Source organism: Macrosteles quadrilineatus, unplaced genomic scaffold (assembly GCF_028750875.1).
Source record: "Macrosteles quadrilineatus isolate MER2022 unplaced genomic scaffold, UCM_ALF_1.0 Scaffold_7__1_contigs__length_78375512, whole genome shotgun sequence".
Classification (NCBI taxonomy): Eukaryota; Metazoa; Arthropoda; class Insecta; order Hemiptera; family Cicadellidae; genus Macrosteles; species Macrosteles quadrilineatus.
Window position 1 is genome coordinate 51,872,127 of NW_026542600.1, and position 22,829 is coordinate 51,894,955.

At 33.6% G+C, this 22,829-nt stretch overlaps 1 protein-coding gene across 1 annotated transcript in view; it reads right to left on the minus strand.

The window, feature by feature from the left end:
* The window catches only part of LOC128998975 (acetylcholine receptor subunit alpha-like), a 115,826-nt gene extending 93,410 nt beyond the window's left edge, over window positions 1-22,416 (minus strand). The window contains exons 1-5 of the mRNA XM_054425331.1: window positions 22,399-22,416; window positions 10,929-10,988; window positions 9,974-10,125; window positions 9,707-9,920; window positions 5,731-5,775 (exon numbers count right to left, since the gene is read on the minus strand). Of these exons, the coding sequence (XP_054281306.1) occupies window positions 5,731-5,775; window positions 9,707-9,920; window positions 9,974-10,125; window positions 10,929-10,988; window positions 22,399-22,416 (489 nt within the window). The remainder of the gene's footprint in view (window positions 1-5,730; window positions 5,776-9,706; window positions 9,921-9,973; window positions 10,126-10,928; window positions 10,989-22,398) is intronic.
* Between the last annotated feature and the right edge of the window lie 413 nt (window positions 22,417-22,829).

The window sequence follows — 22,829 nt, forward strand, 5'->3', positions numbered from 1 at the left end:
GGCTCGCATTTGGGAGCGTATCTTTTTAACACCTTTGTGAATGATATTGTTGAGGTTATTGGGTCTGACTGTCTGCTTTTTGCAGATGACTTGAAAGTGTATGGAAAGAATACCTCACGGGCTGATTGTCTGTTGCTTCAGGAGAGTCTCCAAGCTATTGTGAATTGGTGCCAGATAAACAACATGTCACTCAATGTGAAGAAATTCAACTGTATTACATTTCATAGAACTAAATCTGCCATCATCTTCGACTACAAACTGGATAACATTCCACTGACTCGTTGTGAGAGTATCCGTGACCTTGGTGTAATGCTTGCTCAGGATTTGAGACCCAATTTACATATCCAAAACATCTGTGCGAAAGCGTCTAGATCTCTTGGCCTGTTAGCACGTTCTTCCAGAGACTTTGATGACCTCCACTCTCTTAGGACACTCTATTGCGCCCTTTTACGTCCACTGCTTGAATATAAGTGCGTAGTGTGGTCGCCGCATCAGATTACCCTGGTTCGGGAGCTTCAGACCATCCAAGACAGGTTCTTACGTCTCCTTGGCTGTCGGATGGGGTTTGCCTTCAGAGAAGTTCCTATTAGAGATCTCGAGCCATTGTTCAACCTTCAAAGCTTTGAAGTCAGAAGAGATGTGTTTGGAGTAGTGTTTCTGCACAAGCTGGTGAATTGTTTCGTGGACTGTCCGGAGCTGCTAGGCCAGATTGGTTTCCTTTGTCGTACTGGAACCAGATCTACCGACCTTTTTGGAAGACGGCATGTGAGCACCAACTATGATGCAAACAGCATCCTCATAAGAATCCAGAGACTTGGGAACAAAGCCTCACACCACATTGACTTTTTCGCTGATAGTTCCACATCAGTCAAGAGGAGCCTGCTAAGAGTCGCAACTGACGAGCTCTACAGCCTGCGACAATGACACAGTAGTTTGTAATGCATGTAGACACAATCTGTACCTTTGTTAGTATTGAATAAGTCAGATTATATTTTTTGTTAGCAATTCAGTATTCATTAGTTTTACAAAAGTCAAATTATTATATTGTTGTCTTTTTGAAATATTTATTTGTTGTTATTGTTGCATGATCAAAAGAAAAAAAATATATATATATATTTATTGTTGTTGTAATTCTGAAAATATTTATTTGTTGTTAATGGTTTGATAAATGGTATATGGTGATGTTATATTGTTACATGTTCATAGTACACATTCTTTGCTGTTGAATTTAGACTATTATTGTATTAATTACGTTGCTGCTGTTGTTGTTAATTATTTGTAGTATTTGTATCACATCTTGCTTTGATTTTTATTGTTTTTTCTTGGTAATGTTTCAATGTAATGGGTTTCCCGTTGGAATAAATAAATAAATGAAGAGGGAGAGGATTTCAGTCGAGGCACGATTGGCTCAGCAAAGTTTGACTTGACAAAGAGTTGTTGCTTTAGCACTGTAAATATGCAGAGGGTAGTGGAAGGGACAAAATACCTAGACTTGGCTACAACAGCCATGTACCATTTACCATCCGAAGTCCTCGCCACTATCCAAGGAAAGGGGAGTCGTCATCTTCTTCGTCTCTTCTTCAAGTTTCTTGTCTGTAGAGTGATTTTTGTTTGTTGTAGGCTTTGTGCAGTAGAGTGTTAGGCTATGTAAGTTCCTTGATGTTGAAAGGTGTGTTCTTCTATTAATTCAGAGATGATGTAATATGGTCGGCTGTTTAAATTTACGGGCAAATTTACTGTTGTAGTTCAAGGATTTTAGGTAGTCTGGAAGTAGGTTAAAGAAACGTGACCCTGTATGTAGTGGAGTGTTACTGGATTTATTAAGACGGTGTTGCGGTAGGTCTGTGTCGGATCTATGTCTGGTGAAATGAGTATGTTGATTTTGGCGGAGAAGTGGTGAGGAGTTTTTTGCTAGGATAACTGTTTCGAGGATATAAGTTGAGACTATGGTGAGGATATGGTGCTTTGAAAATATGGCTTGCAGTGTTCCAAGGGGTCCTCCAGTCTCATTATTGATCTCAATGCCTCCTTATGTAAGACGAGAATTTTGTTGATGTTGTTTACTGTTACTGCTCCCCATGCGGTGATTCCGTATATAATGTGTGATGCAAAGATTGAGTGATATGCTATGAACGCCGTTTCTTCGTCGTCAGTGTTCTTACTCTTCTTAAGACATGTAGTGCGGAATTTAATTTTTCACATAGGAGTTCAATATGTTCTTGCCAACTCAGGCGTTTGTCTAAAATTATTCCAAGAATTTTTTTGGAGTTAGCTGTTGGTACTTTCAGATCTTTTCAGTTATTGTCGTCTTCCTGTCTAATTTTGTTAGACGGAGTGAAGTTTATGTGTGTTGTTTTATTTTTGTTAATCTTGCGGTCTATTGAATGACAGATTGATGTTGCGTTTTCCAGGGTTAAATTTATTATGGTGTTGTTTGAGAGGATTTATGAGGGGGATCAAGATTGTTGTGTTATCTGCGAATTGTATGCATTTTTGTTGATTTGCGAGTTGTTCTGGGAAACTGTTAATATAAAGCAGGAAGAGGAGTAGCCCCAGTATCGAGCCCTGGGGAACTCCTTTCGTGGAATGTTTTAAGGAAGAACTGGTCTTTATAATATTGTGTTGTTCTTCATTTGTTCAACTACGACAAATTGAAGTATGTCAGTTGGATAGTGTTTGAGCCAGTCTAAAGCTTTGTCCTTTATATTAAAGTAGGCCATTTAGTGAGCTTTGACATATTGACTATGTTGGACGGGTTAAAATAGTTATCAACTTTGAATTGCCTTTAAGTACAAACAAGTGTGGAATTGTTTTACTGCTCACAAAACTATACGTTGATGTCGAACTGACTTCGTTACGATTAAAATAAGATTTACGTTAATAATAGCATAGCCTATTAGATTAGCTTTGTTGATGTAGCTTGTAGTTCTTAAGTAGGTAAGACTTTTGTGTGACCCTATTTGGCCATATTCAGGTACCGTCCACGATACTAGTGACCGCGCGTGTGTGAATAATTTTGTAAACATATTTTAAACTAGAGTGTATCTTCTTACCACTAGGTAAGAAGATAACTTAAGAAGACCTCTGAAGACGCCACACAAACTAGTGAAATGCATAGGATGACACAAACATCGTACCTATTCATGAACTACAGGCTCAACAACAATGGTAATCTAATATTATTCAAGTTCTTGAAACTGGGATGGAAATGAAATAATTATTTGTGGGAGGCGAGTGTGAAAAGTCTCTCGAGTGCAGCAAAGGCACTGCGCGCTCGCGTTACACATTATATTTTTCCTACGGTTACTAAAAAACGTATAAATAATTAGTCATGTTTTAGGATAGGTTGAATCCAAGCTTTGAACAAAAAATAGAAAATGAGTTCGGTAAAATAAAGTAAATGCAGTAATTCACTACTTTGCATGTTATTATCAGTGCAAGGAAGCCTGCTTTGTCAGGTAACTGGAGGGAAATATATATAAATGTTATATTAATATAAAATTTTAAATACAACAGTATAAAAACGAAGTAGGTTCTCTCTTAATTTGACATTCACCCTTAAGTTGTGCATATTGAAAAGGCAAGGGTGCAAGTATGTTCAAGAGTGGTATTTTTAGAGGCCTATTTTATTCCCAAAAGTCAGGACACTTTCTAAGTTGGCAAGTATTTTTTTTATTTGACTGTACTTATTTTTTGACTGTACAACTCTTTTATTTACTGATTACTAGGCAGTAAATAAAAGAGTCGGTTTTTTAGCTTGATTGGCAGAGGGCAGGATTTTTTTAAGTGGCAAAAAGCCTACCGTTATTTTTTTAGTGGCCTATGTTAATCCCTAAAGTGTGGACTCTTTCTCAGTTGGTCAGATTTTTTTTATTTGACTGTAAATATTTGGAAATTATAGATGGCGTTTACATATAGCCTATACCAGCATAGGACAATTTCCAAGTCAGTAAATAAAAGGGTTGGTTTTTGAAAATATACATGGGGATGGATGGGGAATGTAAATATTTATGGGGCTGGACAGTAGTATAAGACATTTCGACATTTGTATATGAATGTATAGGCAGTGAGGAGGACTTTTAAAAAAGGAGGCTAAAAATCTCACCATGTTATTCTTATGGGGAAAAGTTCCTAGAGTGACGTATATTACCTTATTACCTTATTACCTCCTCCTTGGCTTAATACCAGCATAAGCTGGATAGGCTGCGTCAATATTTACAATTTACAAAAAATAAACTAATATTTACAGTATATACAGACTTCCATTTAGTCGGACTTTCGTATGGTCATTAGACCAAAAGAACTTAAAAAACTTAATGGCTGTGTAGATTTAGAATCCTGTGAGGTCGTCCTCAAAGAATTCCTTGAGAGAGTAATACGGCCTAGCTTTTAGCCAACACTTTAACCTTGCTTGAAACCACGAAACTGATTGTGGTTTAAATCCCTTACTGCAACCGGCAACTTATTGGTCAGTCTGAGGGCCATGACAGGGAAAGCGTCTTTTGTCCTGCTGAGCCTACAATAGGACGTCAATGTGATTTTTGCGTCTGGTGTTATGCGCATGCACCTGCTGTCTGGTGGTAAAGGTATTCACATTGGAGTGTACGTAGCTGACACATTGAAGGATGTAGTTACTGTGTATGGTGAGTATGCCCAATTCAGCGAATATAGGCTTGTAGTGCTCCTGTCGCCCGCTGCCAGTCATAATTCTCAGAGCTTTCTTCTGCTGCTTTAGGATTCTGGAGACATTAGCTGCATGACCCCATAGCTGGAGACCGTAAGTAACGTGGCTGTGGAATAAAGCGTGGTAGACCACAACTAGGTAAGCTTTATCAACTAGTCTCGTTAACTTCCTGAGAAGATGTGTTACTCTCGACAACCTCTTAGCCACGTTATCCACATGGTCTTTCCAACTCAGCTTTGGGTCAATCGTAAAGCCTAGCAGATTTACCTTGACAACGTCCTGAGCCAAGTTTGAATTAAGTGAGCACAGGATTTTTTGTGTCTTGTCTTGGTTTAGTTTTAATTTGTTTGTCTCAAACCAGTCCTTTGCTGCCCTAAACATCACTTCAGCTCTTTCTGAGGCAGTTCCTGGATTGTTACCAACAGAAATTAGGGTAGTGTCATCAGCAAACCTGAGTGCATTGCCACTTAGCTCAAGATCGTTTATGGCTATCAGAAAGAGGACAGGGCCCACAACCGATCCCTGAGGCACCCCGTGAGGAACATTGAGAGCTCGGGACTTAGCTCCAGCTATCGAGACGACCTGCTGTCGGTTCTCCAAATATGTCACAAAGGTGTCGTAAACTGCACCGCGCACCCCATATTTATTTAATTTGGCAAGCAGAATGTCATTTGAGACGCAATCAAATGCCTTGCTCAAGTCACATAATGTCAAGGCAACAGTGTTGGTATCCTCAAAGGCTTGTTGAATGCAACGTATGAGCTCAGAGACGGCAGTGACAGTTGATCTGTCTTTACGGAAACCGTGTTGAAGATTGGACATCAGGTTATTGCTGTTTCAAAGACCTTAGCGAAGGTTGGTATAATATATATGGGTCTATAGCTCTGTACACTTGCTGGATCTCCTTTTTTATATATGGGGACAGTTCTAGACACCCTTAGAATTCTAGGAATTCTATTTGCTATATTAACCTTGCTATATTATTCAGAATGTAAAAAACAAAGATTTAACATTCAGACTTATTTGACTTGAAACCTTCAACTTACCTGTTCAACCCACAGGTTCGTGGTCATTATTTGGTTCTTGAGATTCTGAAAAGGAAAAAAGATTTCTGGTTACTAGGGTTTCAACCACAATGTGTATTCTTATATTCAATATTGAACAACAACCGTTTTAATTATATAAACTTATACAAAATGCATTTATCTTGGGTATTTCAATCAGGTTTAATCTGATAACCTAATAATAGTTAAACAGTGTTTTTATCATGACTACGCCAGTACACATGTTTAAAAAGATGTAAAGATAATCCCAACCAAGTATAGTAGAGGCTACATATAGATACATACATAAATATTAATACTGGTTCTAAGTATAAGCCATGAATATAGTTAAGTTGTTCAATATACAAAACTGTATTCATTATATTAAATCAGATTACACTCTAACAATTTATGTAAATAGACTCATTTGACCTAACGTAAGTATTCGGGTGGTATTAACTATGTGTATATTACATTTCCATAAGTATTACGTCAAGCAAAGCTGTTCATTGTATCAAAATATATTCCTACAAAGCTAGTGTATGAAATAACAGATTGGCAAACTCGGTTCAGTCGGTGCAATGGATTCTTGATGCCTTTGATTTAGTGGTTCTCGATTACCTGAGACACTGGTAAAAGCCGTGAAGATAAAATATTATCCCTTCCCTTAGTGAGAACAGTTCTTTTTTAATGATTCCAAAACAATTTAATACCTCCATCACAAACCTGCAGACTAAACGAATTTCCATTTACCTAGCTGGATTTCTACTTAAATATTCCCTTAATATTGTCAAATTTATTTACTATTTAAAAAACATTAATTTAAATAAGTACTTAGGTATGCTGCTACAGGGAAGGTTGTAAAGTGTGTTCTTTATTTAAATGTTATAGCTTAGTATTAAATAGACCTATTTGACAAATTTGTTCAAAATTTTTCCCTAACTAAGCAAATGATAACGATTTATTTTTTCTCCTTAAGAATAAGATAGAAATTTTAATATTTGAAACTAAAACTTTTTCCCTAACCATTACCGGTACAACAACGCTTTAACATAAATATTGTATAAACCCTATTTTTTGGCGAGTAAAAATGGGAAAACCAATTTTCACCCCAAAAAACCCTTTTCCCACAGTTCGATCATACCGAGTCACGAATAAATGTGGATATGCATGTTACTTCAGAATTTCATCAAAATATAATGATTTTTGCTCAAGTTATCCTATTAACGGACATATTTGAATTTGAACGGATGGTGTTTATAGCCTGTGGGAATATCAAAACAAAAAATTTAATTGGTCCCGGGTCTATGTCTTAACTTTAGACCTGTGGTAATATCTTATTACCAAATGGGGAATTCGCTAAAAATATAATTTAGCTCTAAATAAAATTACTCCAAACAGAATATTTTACTTTTGGTTGTGTTATTGATCAATTTAATCGATTTATTCTCAATGGACTTGTAAATGTTTTTACGCCACACTACATTATTTTGACGAACTTCCCACGCAAGGATTTAGTCCAGAAAACAGCTGTTTGCCGCCAGCTTATTCAAATGGGGTTTCATTGCGTACTACTGTTCTGCAATGAGTTTTACCGGACACCAATCAGCTGATTATACTGTATTTAGGTAGCAATGAATGGTTATAAACAAAAACATAACCTCTAAATGACTATTGATTTTTAGTCCTTAAGTTGGTGGAAATATATAAGGATTGTAGGGATTTAATAGTATGGCGTAAACTATCGTACGTAACTCGTCCAAAATGTGTGTACCGGACTCGTATGGTAATCCCGTACTCGACTTCGTCTCGCACGGAAACAACCACACTCGTCCGGCAAACACTTATTTTTAGGACTAGTAACGTAATATACTATTGCAGTGAATGTTTCTTACAAGTGAGGAATATAATTATGTATGAACAGTTTGTGAATTAGCATTGCGCGTGGTGGTTCTAACATACAAATAAAACGAAATACGTATTCGATACATTTACACCAGTTATGTAAATTCTTAAGGAGCTCCATTATCCTGATGATAACTAAAGCGACTGATCAAAATGAATAATAACTTTTTATTCTTTGTTTGAAAATTAATTTTTGGCAATGGTGGGCTTATGTTGTTTAGGAAATTATTACAAAACACGGAATCCTTTGTGGTCAATTATCTAGAAAGAACACAATAAAATCGTCTGCACAGGCTGTGATTTTATTCTATTTAAGGGCTTTTGCGTTTATTTAAATATTTTACTTCTTTAGGGTTCCGCTTTTGATTTTATTTGTCATTTTCCAAACTTTGCTGGGTTAATGTACTAATCTTGTTATGTTTTAGGGACTTTCTTCTTATTACCTGAGGACGAGACCAGATTTCAGATCCCGAAACGTCGTACAAAATTAGCATTTTACTAATCGTAATCATAGATAAAACATACTCCCTAAGTAGATTTCTCACCCTTATGGAACAGCTGATGACAATTTTATTGTTAGTTCTGTACGGTTTATGTACAGGTCGTGTTTTGTATACAAATTGTTTCCCATTATTACAGTCATTTAAAACCTAGTTTAACCAAATAATACGATCTAATCATCAATAATAACTTGTTCCCTAGTTATATAACCAAACAGTAAAGTACAAATCAAGAAATTAACCCTAAAATTATGGAAACAAAATTTCGTCGACACTAGCGCCCAGTGTCACCGTACATGATCTAGACACGAAAAACGTGCTCCAAAATTTACAATGGGATGAGAAGTCTACTTGTGTTGGTTCGTCTATGTCGTAATGTAAAATGATCGCAATATTTTTTGTAAACAACACATTTTATATATTTTTACCATTTTGTTTAAATGTACCTTGTCGGTTTAAAACACTGAATAGTAATAGAAGACTACTTTGTAATTAACCTTAAAATACATAGAAATATATAATATTTTAGAGTTTACACAAAATTGATGTTATAAGTTACACTCTAAGCTGATAAAGGGTGTAAAAGATGTGATGTTATACATTTTATTTCTAGCACTATATGGTTCTGTTTGAATATTTTTACTATTTTTATAATTATAAAAACCGTTTATGTGCACAATAAACTGTAATAGGGTTCCATAAATAAACAAAATGAAATAAAAAAAATGCAAAATACACAAAACACAAATAGTATAATTACCTAAATACGAAATGAGGTTAATGAGTTTTTGTTGATTACCTTCAACCAATTACTTGCTCTGGATTAACAACTAATATACGTAATAAATCGTGATTATAGATAATTGAATAAAGACATGAATCTATGATATCTTGAAGGTTCATAAATTCAGGATTTAGATCAATAAATGAACGACAGTTTAGATCTTGAAACTTTTCATATGTGTTTCAACAAATTTTATTACAATTTGATCACACAAAAGCCTTCGGAACAAACCCTTATTTTAAATAGTACTAATAGTTTTTTTTCATGGTTTAGTAAATTAATAAAGCTGCTGTGCAAGAAACACCTTTCTAAAACCAGACAACTAGAAACGAAGAAACACTACATTATCAAGTCTTTGCCTGTTAATAGGTTATTCAAAATAGTTCATGTTGTTGTAGATTCAATTTTAATTTTTAAACATATTACTTGAACATCCCTATCCCTTGTAATTACAGTGTCTCTAGTCTCTTATGTTCTATTATGGTTTGGTATATTTGCGGTCATGCATGGATTCGTATAATTATCTTTCTTTATTAGTGGGTAAACATAATCTTACAATACTTATTAGCACGAGATGGATCAATGACGCCATTTAATGATCTTTCCCTAAGTTTTGGAGACACAAGGGTATAGCTTGTTCCCCATATACCCTATCAATGTATATGTGCAAGTGTTTCACTACGTTTACTTTAAATTAAACTTGGTTAGAGCTGGTCATTATTGATTGTCAGTATACTTAAGTATCTAAAGTTGATGATGTTTCTGACTGCTTTAACAATAAAATACTAACCACATCAATGAGCTGAGATAATTTGAGCTTGATGCAGACGCGCAAGACGTCTGTCGTGTTCACCACAGGCCTAACTAGCTTGTTGTAGTTGGAGAGAAGGTCATCATAGAGCCGCTTGGCGTCAGGATTGCCTGCAACTGCGCCATGTACGACCAGCGCAGACAACAGCCATGCGCGCAGTGTCTCCCCGGCACTGGGGCCCCCACAACCCATCCTGCAACACATGTCAAACTATATATAACTGCGCCATGTACGACCAGCGCAGACAACAGCCATGCGCGCAGTGTCTCCCCGGCACTGGGGCCCCCACAACCCATCCTGCAACACATCAAGTCATATATAACTGTGCCATGTAAGACTGGCGCAGACAACAGCCATGCGTGCAGTGTCTCGCCGGCACTGGGGCCCGACAACCCATCCTGCAACACATGTCAAACTATTTATAACTGTGCCATGTACGAACATCTGCCATTTTGCGCAGGATCAACCTTTTGAAGTGCGGTTTGCGGCATTCTATTCTACTAAAAAAGACCTTTAATTTGATGTGCATATTGACCTATGCTTCCATTTAATATTTTCCTCCAACTCCTTGTGGGCCGTCCCCCTGAAGAGTTATTGGATCACTGAATATGTGTTAAAATAGAGTTTTATGCCCTGTAACTTTGTACCAAGTATTATAGCTCTATCTGCATTATCCTGCATAAAATGACAGTTGTTCAAAGATTAATTTAATTTACATTGCTATTATACGCTTACTACTCAGGGGGCACAGCCCTAAGAATCGGAAGAAAATTGCATAAGCATAGGTCGATATGCACATCAAATTAAAGGTCTTTACTAGTAGATTATGATGCCGTAAATTCAAGCTCAAAAGAATGCCTGAGTAAAAAATGGCAGTCGTTCAAAGATTCAAAATAACGGATTCAAGAAATCTTTGAACATCTGCCATTTTGCGCAGGATCAACCTTTTGAGGTGCGGTTTGCGGCATTGTGTTCTACTAAAAAATACCTTTAATTTGATGTGCATATTGACCTATGCTTCCATTTAAGATTTTCTTCCGACTCCTTGTGGGCCGTCCCCCTGAAGAGTTATTGGATCACTGAATATGTGTTAAAATAGAGACTTTGTACCAAGTATTGTAGATCTATCTACATTATTTTTTAAAATATTTAACTGTCCTGGGACTTTTTTACCACCCTGTATAATTGTGCCGTGTACAACCAGGGCATACAACAGCCATGCGTGCAGTGTCTCCCCGGCAATGGGGTTCCACAACCCAACCTGCAACACAAGTCAAGCTATAACTCTGAAGTGTGTAGCGCAGACTATTGTCTCTCACGTACCGGTATTCTACAGTGTAGGTAATCCTTTGACTTACGGTTAGAACAGATAAACATAAAAGCAAAAAAATACTCACTGCTCCCATAACGTGCTACCAGATCGTTGAGCTCCCAACAACGCTAACAGATCCTGTGTGTCGTTTTACGACAAACGAGATGAACTAGGAAGCTGGAAAGTGGTTCCAATAAAGCTCTATGCTCTATAAGTGTTTCCCTTCAAATGGATATAAAAACAAACTAGCAGAAATAACATTCTATTCTAGCTATTCCAGCTAGAATAAAATACCCCCGTCGCAGCAAACCTGCATCCTAAGCGAATTTCCATTTTTACCCGGCTTGATTTCTACTAAAATATTCCCTATAAATTTTCAGATTTATTTCCTATTTAAATAACATTAATTTTAGTGAGTAGTTAGGTTTGCTGCTACGGGGAAGATGTTGAGATGTGTTTTTTCAATTGAAATATTGATAGCTTAGTATGAAATAAACCAAATTGCCAAATTTGATTAAAATATATCCATAAACAAGCAAACTAGAACAATTTATTTATTCTCCATAAGAATAACATGGGAATTTTAAATTTACAATTTTTTAAATTTTCTCCGTAGTCAATGAACATTCAAAAACACTTCAATATACTAAATTATTTGTTTTTTTAAGCTCTTCAAAATGATCTAGAGAGAAATTTAGAAATTTTAAGTTTTTATGGTCAAAAATGACAAAAACCCATTTTTACCCCATAAAACCCCCCATAAACCCCTGATCCCATGGTCCGATTATGCTGGTTCGCGAACTCGTTCGAATATATGTAGGTTTACATGTTTGTACCAAATTTCATCAAAATCGGATCAATTTTGCTCGAGTTATCGCGCTAACGGACACATATATATATGAATTTGAACGGATGGTGTTTTTGGCCTCTGGGGACCTCAAAACAAAAAAGTAAATCGGTCCCGGGTCTAGGTCTTACCATGAGACCTACGGTAATAGCTTATTCCCTATATGGGAAATTCGCTAAAAACGTTAAATTCTAACAATAAAAGTTAATGTTCTCATACCATATCCTAAGTTTATCATAAAAGTCGAGGTTAATCAGTCCCGAATTAAAAATAAGTAGAAGATAAGGGCATTAGCACTGATGCAAAGACATTTGAAAACCCAAGCTTATTTATTTACATATTGATCAGTATTCTGTTGATCAACAACTTGTTAAGTGGTCTACGGTAAAAATTCCTTTGCAGATGCTATTGTTGTCTTTCTTAATGTTACAAACAACCAGCCAACATACCACCATACCATACCACACCTAAAAGTCAACATGTGCGCTTTGTTGGGTGTTTGTTTTGGTATTCCCTTCAACCAGTTTGATTGGCAATTTGCAACGTCGCATATTTGTGTCGCTTTGTCAGTCGGAATCAAACGTTCTCGTTAGTACGGTCCAATACAACACGTATCAACATGCTTTAACCAAAGTAAATGCGACGCTGAATTGTAAAACATTCTGCAAGTTAAGTGAAATGACGTATAAAGGTTCTTATGTAGGTTCTAATTCTGAAAATCCTTTACGCGTTTCTATACCTGTGTGATTTCGCTGTTAATCAAACATTTACTTTGGTACCGTATGTTTAATTTAATCAAACTACTTCATACGTGGAAACAGTTTTATAGAGATATTCAGAGAAAAATTGAGTAAGTCGCACACTAAACTCCTGTGTTTTAGATTTTAAAAGTTTGATTATCACATTCAGCTATATAAAAAAACCTATCAAAATTAAATATTTTAAAGTCATTTCTATCCCAGATCAACCAAGCAAAATTTTTAGTTTATTTTAATCAATACATTTTCTTAAACTTGAGAGGATTCCAAATTTGTATTTATCTTGTTGACGTTCCATGATTATATAAATGACAACTGTTATCAATAAGGAGTTTTGGAATAGTACAACAAATACTCGTTTGCATTAATTTCTTCTCGACATTATTTGCAACTTGCTAAAACTGTGTAGCTCAATCGCTCAATAGTTACTAGAAGGGTGTATTATGCATATATTACTTATATTACGTATATATTACCTACAATAATAACATCCTTATACACTTTACCGAAAATATAGCCTACTTATGAAACCCGTAAGGACTCAAGTTAATAGTTCCCATGTTATATCTATAGACACTCATCAATCCATGTAGTGCATCCATGTAGCACAATCCATGTGCTGGCATGTGTTTATTCACTTGTAAGTAATTCCTAATTTTAACCGGCACCAAGAACGTATTCTCTATAAATCGATATAGTCATTAGGCCTATAATAGCATATCACTTAATCTATAATAATCTAGGTCGTCTCTGAATTTGAGTGGATCGTCGCAAAAGTCTCTTTGATTTGAGTTTTATTCCCGCCAACTGCCCCAGGAAACAAAAAGAAATTGTGAAAGCCACCTGTTTGTATTAAAGCTGTTTGAAACTTTTTAATTGAGAAAGAGTTCAATAGCCTTGGGGCATTTCTTCCTAGGCAAGACTGAATCATTTTCATGTTGATGATTATGTTTAAAGTAGTTGAAGTTATTCAGCATCGTTTGCCTATTACCTATTATGTGTTATTAAGCTGGCCATTGATTTTTCGTATTTCCTATACGGTACAACAAATATTTCATCAGTAACTTTAAACAAACTTAACAAGGCATTTGCATCAGAAGATTGCAATTAAATCTAATATTGTATATCATTTTCCACAAATTTAAATTTGGTATTAGCGAATTTCCCATATAGGTAATAAGCTATTACCGTAGTACTCATGGTAGTACCCTTGTTTATTCGAACGAGTTCGCGAACCAACATGATCGGACTATAGAAAAAGGGGTTTATGCGGTAAACATTTATTTTCCCATTTCCCCCCTAAAAACATAAAATTTAGCAACTTCTTTCACACCATTTTGTAGAGCTTAAAAAACAAATAATTTAGTATATTGAAGCGTTATTAGGCCTATGTGCCTAATGGCTAGGGTAAAAATTCCAAAAAAGTTTTAGTTTAAAATTTTTATGTTATTCTTATAGAGAAAATTGTAAAATGTTGTAGTTTGCTTGATTATGAGCACATTTTGATCAAATTTCGAAAATGCATTCATTTCATACTAAACTATTATCATTTTACAAAAACGCCTTTTTACCCTCCCCATTACAGCAAACCTAAGTAATCGTTAAACTAATACTATTTAAATACTAATTTAGTGTATGTGCTTTATGTTTTTGTTTATTTTGCATAATTGAGTCGCTGGAATGGATAAAGATGCGACCTACAAATAGAATTTCTGCAGAATCAGGCAATACTGAGAGGTTTGTGGGTTTGAGTGCATAAAGTCTAAAGTGGGAGGCTGCAAAGTCAATCTACCTTACACATTAATCTATTTTTCAAAGCACAATAATACTCAAAAAAATGTTCAATCCGTCTTATCCACGGGAATTTATAATAACGAGGGGGATCCGTGAGCGAATCGCGTATTTTAATTGTTTTTAAAACTAATTTCTAATACCCCTTTTTTAAGATTATGTGGTTTACTTAAGGCAGTCATAAGCTGAATAAAACTACTAGATTACAATACATTAAATTTGTTGATTCTAGATCTACACCATAAAGAGTAGTCTACCTTCTTAAATTAGGCTGCAATCACAAAAATAGTGATCAATTTAAAATAAATGTTCATACACATTTTTGTATCAATTTATATTCAGACTGTGGTCAAATATTCAACTGAGCGATCAGCTGTTAAATTGTAATTCACATTTACACTTTTATAATTAGTGTTGTTTAGTTACAAAAAAAAAAACGTTAAGCATTTCCACAGTTGTTAACCTAGTCAAAAAAAGTAAAATATATTTAACATTCTTTTTCAGTATTTGTATTATTAGAACAGAATGCTTTCTTATAAAATGTTGAAATTTTACGACACACAAAAAAGTGTAATAAGAAATGCGAATGTCTTAGAAGGTCATGTATAAAACACAAAAGTGTTGAAGGCAGTTAGGCAGATACGTGAGGACCTCCTTCCTGTGCTTCCATGAGGGCGAATTATTAAGGATTTACAAAGTACATACGGTTATCCTCAACCTCCTTCATTTTAAATGTTTACTATGATGAGAGCTGTTTATTTGATACAAACCCCTTCTATTAACTATTAATCTTAGTTTGTGCTACTATAAGAATACAGTAGAGCCTCGATAACAAGACTCTCATGCTCATTATTAAATAAGACTTGTTATCAAGGTTGACTTCCTGTCGAGTTTTGCAATAACATGTGATTCGGGGTCAAAATAACTAAAGGGGATTTAAAAATTAATTTTTTAATAAAAGGTGACTTGTTATGGAGGGTCTACTATGTAATAACATACGCCTTCCAATATAATTTAATTGAAAAATAAATGTAATTTAATTAGTTGAGACTTGGCCAATGCAAAATGGTTGTTGATCTGGCTGATTAAAGACTTTGACTTTAACACTTCTCTAAACAAATATTTTATTGGTATCGTTCTGAACTTTAAAATTATAAAGCAAGTTTTTGTTATTGTTTGATGGTCAAACTACATACACAAATCTTGTCTCAAGCTATTTATGATGTAAATTCAAGTAAATGAATTACGCTGTGCCATAGATTAACAACACAAGTATATTTCTCATCCCATTGTAAAATCTCAAGCTTGTTTTTCATGTAAAGTTAGATCATGTTGCTGGCAATGTGCTCTACTGTTAACAAAATTTTGTTTTTACTATTTTAGGGCTATGAATTGTGCTTTATGATTTGTGCTTTACTGATTAGTTATATAACTAATCAATAATAAAAAAATATAAACAATAACTTGTTTATTTTTTGTTCTTGCATCGTTTCTGCCTGGATTCGTGCATTTTAACTTGGTAGGAAAGTGTTTTATATTTACACCCCTTGCAAAAATATTAAAATGTGCATAAACACCCACACATCTTTCTTTTTTTAAGCTTGTTTTTTATGTATAGTTAGATCATGTTGGTGGCAATGTGCTCTACTGTCAAAAAAAATTTGTTTTTACAATTTTAGGGCTAATTTTATGATTTGTGCTTTACTGATTAGTTATATAACTAATCAATAATAAAAAAAAAATATAAACAATAACTTGTTTATTATTTGTTTGTTTTATTTGATAAAACGACGTTTTAAATAACTGAAACAACAAGAACCAAATTGTAAACAAAAACACGATTCTATCTACACCGGACGGAAGTTACAGTAAAATTGTCATCAGTTGATCCATAAAGATGCCAAATCTACTTAGGGAGTATCTTTAATCCATGCCATTTCTGGATCTTGAACTGTCTTGAACCTACAACTACTATTTTTAGTAAAGTTCCACAAAAAATTATTTCCGTAATCTGTGGTGTAATAAAGTGTAAATCTCGCATCGTTTCTGTCTGGATTCGTGCATTTTAACTTGGTAGGAAAGTGTTTTATATTTACACCCCTTGCAAAAATATTAAAATGTGCATAAACACCCACACATCTTTCTTTTTTTTTAAGTGTCTTTTTCAACACTTTAATATTTTTTTGTTTTTTGTTATTTGTTGTTAATTTTGTTACAGATCCACAATAATTAGATTTATCTGAATTGAAAAATGATTGTAAAGGCAAATTTATTGTCAAACTAAAACCTGGCATAGGTTGGAGGTTAAATGAAAACGTTTACATTGTCAACTTTAACAAAATATTCCTGACCACTAATTAAATCTCTCAAGGGAAAATAATACAATTTTTAAACTCTAAGGTCTTACTCCAAGGCCACAAAATTAATTTCTAACCGAGATTTTTGTGTTGTTGTGATTGTCTAAACTATCTTTTCTTGCTATATTTTCAGATAAAGTTGAATTGCTAAACCAGGCAGGTATGTTTAAAACACAAATATATTTAGAGTGTTTGTGAACAATTCTCCCATTATGGGGTATGAGTTTGGATGCAAATTAAATTATATGTGACTGCAAATGGCAGGTTTGTGATCATGAGTTTAATGATAAACGTTATGTCGCTTAGCAACGAATCTAATCAGAAATATTCAAATGAGACACCTTATTACTCATCTGAGTGAAAACCATTAATTTAACTTTTAATGGACGGAGATTTAATCATGTAACATGTTATTCAGCTATAACTAGATTAAAACTTGATTATAATTTAAACCATAGTTCGAATTTTAACCATGCATTTTAATAATAATAATTAAAATTATTTTAATTGCATATCTTTTGTCTCTCTGCAAATTGAGTTATCTATAAAATTGATTTTACTTTTTTCAATTCTTTCGAAGCTTCAAGCGAATACCTGATTTATCTATTTTGAAAATTAGTTATTCAATTTAATGTCAATTGGTCTAAGAGTTTGTCTTTTGTAAAAATAAAGATGACCCAAAGTAAGTTAGTGATATAAAATATATTGTTATTTCACTTAAATCAGCAGTATATAGCTACGATTATATAGCTAGTAGAAAGTAAAACCTGAAACTCCTTAAAGTACTGTATGCTTGTTTGTGTTGGAACGGAGTTTAAAATGTGCTCATCCATCAAATAACTTGACAAAATAATGCACGGTGAAAGTTTCATTTCAATAACAATTTGTATAAAAGTTTTTTTTTTTTATTTGGGTAGATTTCCCAAAAAATTAAACAAAATTACAAAACACAAACAAAATATTACAAATCTAAAAATAAAAATAAAACATTTAAAATATATATAGGGATCAGTTTCAAATATAATGTTTAAGTCAATCATTTTCAGAATTCCACTTATATCGAAGTATTATTTTATTACTACAAAGAGAGCAGTAGCTTTACTAATTGAATCTCAATTATTTTAATTGTAAACCAAAATTCCGTTTAGTTTTATTTTTCATCAATAGTTTTAAATATTTAAACACAGACTACCGAGCTTTTTTTAAGTAACTCATGCTTTCACTTCTATTTAAAGGATAATGTGGTTTACAAAACTGTAAACCCGCTTCAATTAGACCTACTAAATATACTGTGATGTAATTAACTACTCTGCTTGCTCGTTCTTATCATTTGGTTACAATTTAAAGACTATGAAATAATCTTTTGTGCGTAGTAACCTTTAATTAATATGTTCTTGGATTGTTTGATGCCTCTTAATAATTAGTGGAATTTGTTCATTCATGAACTGTCATTGTATGGTTTTTATTCGGAACTCCATCAAACATTTTGTAAAGCAACTTTTAGATAATGAAAATATCTTTTTAGCGAATTTCCCATATAGGGAATAAGCTATTACTGTAGTACTCATGGTAAGACCTTGACCCGGGACCGATTTACATTTTCATTTTGAGGTCCCTAGAGGCCAAAAACACCTTCCGTTCATACATACATACATATATATATATATATTTGTTATTATCACACTGTAGTTTTACTTTTTATATTTAAATAATTTTAATTCTATAAAGTATAAAACAAAAAAACGTGATTTGAGAAGAAATACAAACTAAATATTCAAAATATGGCAAATATCTTTCAATTTAAAGTGGTTTTAGTTAACTATACAGCCTCTGAATACGTTGGCACTCGCATTGATTCTTTGGAAGCTCCAAGACTATACCACCTAAACTGCAAGTGTTGTTTTACCCGTATTCGTAACTCGAAAATTTCAATATTTAAAAGGCCGTGATTCGTGTCCCTTACCTGGGACCGAAGTTGGGCCTATAAGCTATGATAATTGTTCACCACTTGTGACTTGTGATTAGACGTAGACTACTAATCGGTTAGTAAATCCACTCTTTGCCTACTGTCATACGTTAATGCGTGAATTCTACTAAATGAATGAACTGCAGGCAAAGAGGACTTGCTAAATTCTAAGTGTAATTTGTTTCTCTTGAAGTGACATTAATAACAATAAGTAAGTGTGCTTTTTGTCAAATTACACCACCCTAAGCTGTAAGGCCCGTTTTAATTAATAATCAAAATCGAATATTATTATTATTATTAATAAATTAAATAAATAATTAAACATTTAGTACCCTTTAAGTTATTAATTATTTGAATAAACTTACATGTTTCGGCTCTTAGGCCATGATCACAGTTATGAACAAATAGTAAATAAATAGAAATGTAAATAATAAATAAGTAAATTATCATATGATTTTGGAATTTTGTCTAGTATATAAGTTGGCTTCGGTGTTGTTTTCTTTTGATTTATTATATAAGATTTTTTCATATATTATGTTTTCTTTTTGAATTTGTATTGTATTAAGTATGTTTTCAGGATCTTTTTTATGGCTTCTATATATGTGGAATTCTTCTTTAATGAATAATTTGTCTTTGTTTGGTTCAAATTCAATTACTGATAAATTATTTTCTATGTTTTGATATTTATGATTAGTTTTTGGTAAGTGTTCTGCGTAGTTTGATTTCATACTTGTTGAATTTTTAGATTTAAATGTTTGTATATGTTCTTGGAATCTACATTTGAAGCTTCTACTGGTTTGGCCAATATAATACTTGTTACAGTCTGTACAGGAAATTTTGTAAATACCGCTTTTGTTAAATTTTGATGATTCCTCAGTTATTTGTTGATGTTTGGACACTTTTGAATTTATAATCTTAAAGACGTTGTTTTTTGTTCTATATGTTACTTTGTAATTTGTTTTAGATAAGGTTTTCCTTATTGCTTTATTTAATTTAGAGTTATGAGGGAGACATATGTATTCTTTTTTCAATTTCTCTTCATTTTTCTTTTGTTTCTTAATTTTGTTCTTTATCGTATTATCAATAAGATTGTCCTTATATCCATTTTCGGCTGCAATATATTTTATTATCTTCTTTTCTTTTTCAAAATTTGTTTTGTTTAGGGGCAATGTTATTAGTCTGTAAATCATGGAGTGGAATGCTGCCATTTCTTGCTGCCAAGGATGGTTTGATGATTTAGGTATTATTAATTTAGAAAATCCTACTATATTACCATACTTATGCATACTTTACTATTCTCTACTACTCTTTACATTACCTGGAATTGACCTTATATGTGACAATATTATAAACTAGATTTATAAAATTTAGGATACAAAAATTTGGAAATACATAAACTCAATTGTTGATTACGCCTGAGTTTAAGTTAAAATTTAAAAAAGGGTTTCTCCACTCAATAAAAAGGTCCGCAGAATTTTATCTGAAATCTTGTAATAATTGTTCAAGTCAATATAGATAATTCTTTTTCTACAAACATGATCAGGGACAATTCCACGGAAAACTCTATAATTATCTATTCATAGAACGGTATATTGATGAGAAAACCTCTTTGTATATGGAATCATAACCATACAATCAGCAGGGAGGTTCAAATAAAACTGTCAGAACAAATGCAAATTCTTAAACGATAAAATGAGAACTACTGTACACTGTCCCTATCCGGTTTAAGAATTTCGTGTATCTAACAATATATTTCTATGATATGAGCTCTTAACCTAATCTTTTTCACTAACAAAATATATAACCTGCATTTAAATAGGAAAAATTATGTGATATATTTTTACTATAACACAGTCATGTTAACTTTATTTCAAATAAAGTTTTAACCTATTTCCATAGCAATACAGCGTTAAAAGTATAGTAGCAAATATCACACAAATTATAGTAAGCATTAGAGGTTTTTTTTTTCAATTATCTCTGTAAAAGATCTAAAAATACGAAGGTGCGTGTCTGTTGCACCGAGAAAGGAGGAAATATGTTCGTTGGACAATAACTTGTAAACGTGAGTAAACGTGGCCACCCTCTGCCGTAGTCTACATTCAGTCACATCGCTTCTGTATATTCAGTCTGACCTACAAAGCAGCTTAAGAATGCTTTTCTTGGTTTTATAATTTCTGTTATAACTACGTTATAATGTACTTAAGCATTAAAGTGTAAAACTTTGTTAATTTGTAATTCGTTTCGTATTGTATTCGTAATTTGTGAAACTACTGTACATTTTTGGTTTAGATGCATGAATACTGCAAAATTCACCCGATGAGGGTGGGGTGGTATTTTATTAACCTTCCTCTGACAAATTTTTTGAGACAAAAATAGTAATAATATTTTATTCAAACACATTGTACATGTTTTCGTGAGATTTATTGTTTGTTACATGTTATTCCTCTTTGTAATAAAGAACATTTTCTAGTAATATGGTTATGTAATAAATGTCTAGTAGTATGGCAGGCCAAACTGAGTTCATATTACACCATAGTATAGAAATATATCCAACATAACTGCTCCAGTACATCTCTGACAAGTATTCTTTGCCAGATAAGCAAGTTGTAAAATCCTTATATAATAAATATGTTTAGTTTTTGAAGATTTGTGATTTTTCCTAATAATGATACGAAATTGATCCTACAAATGTCCCAGATACGTCACAGCAAGCCTGTAGGATTAGTGAATTCCCATTTGTCTGAGTTGATTTTGACTAGAATCTTTTTTTTATTGTCAGAGTATTCTATTTCCCTATTTGAATAACATTATATTTAACGAGTACTTATGTTGCTATAACAAAAGGAAAACGTGTTTTTTACTTAAATTGTATTTTTTTCTAGGACGCTAGGCACAAGCCTGGAATTGTTTTTCACATTACTTCAGGCCAGATCTAGGGGTTACGACATTATCACTTAGATAATATCCATTGGTGGTTTGGCAGGATTTGAACCCGGGGCCCCAGGACCCGTAGTCCCGCGCTCTAGCCACTAGACAGCTCGCTCCCCCACGTAAATTGTACGGTATGAAATCAGAAAATTAGGCAAGTTTAATTAAAATGTATCCATAAACAAGCAAAATACCACTCTCTTTTATGGGGATTTAAATGTACAGTTTTTCGGGATTTTTTTCCATATCCTGCGATCGTACAACAACGCTTCAATGTACGAAATTATTTATTTTTTAAAGCTCTACACGATAATTTTTATGGTCATTTTTATGTATTAAGTGTAAAAATGTGGTATGAAATCAGAAAATTAGGCAAGTTTAATTAAAATGTATCCATAAACAATCAAAATACCACTCTTTTATATAATTACATGGGGATTTTAAATGTACAGTTTTTGGGGATTTTTTCCCATATCCTGCGATCGTACAACAACGCTTCAATGTACGAAATTATTTATTTTTTAAAGCTCTACACGATAATTTTTATGGTCATTTTTATGTATTAAGTATAAAAATATTATATCTTTTTGTGGAAAAGCCCCATAGCAGACCGTTCATATGACCTTATCTTTCTGGTTCACGAACTCATCTAAGGTCTAAGGTCATAGCTCACATGTCTACAAGTTTATGAAAAATTTCATAAAAATCTCACCAAGATTGCTTGAGCCATCACGTTCACGGAGACACACATATATATATATACATATAGTGTATTTTTTCTTCTGGGAACATCAAATGAAAAATTACACCGTTCCCGAGTCTAGGTCTTACAGTGCCCACCTACAGTAATAGCTACCATAGGCCATAGCTATTCGCTAAAAGTAGGTTATTGAATGATATCATAGTTTACCCCACCCTTGGACACAAATCATAAAGTTCCGCACGGTTAAATATTGAGCTCTTTCTCATTTCAACTCTCCCTCAATGTACCCATTCAAGGGTATATTAGCATGGGTTGGGAGTTTCCCGATTCCGAGATACATTCCGATATTCAGGTCCACATCAATGTTGCTCTATGCAAATGTTTGGTATGTTCCATAAATGTATTCTCCCAGTACAGTTACGACTATTACAACAATGTGG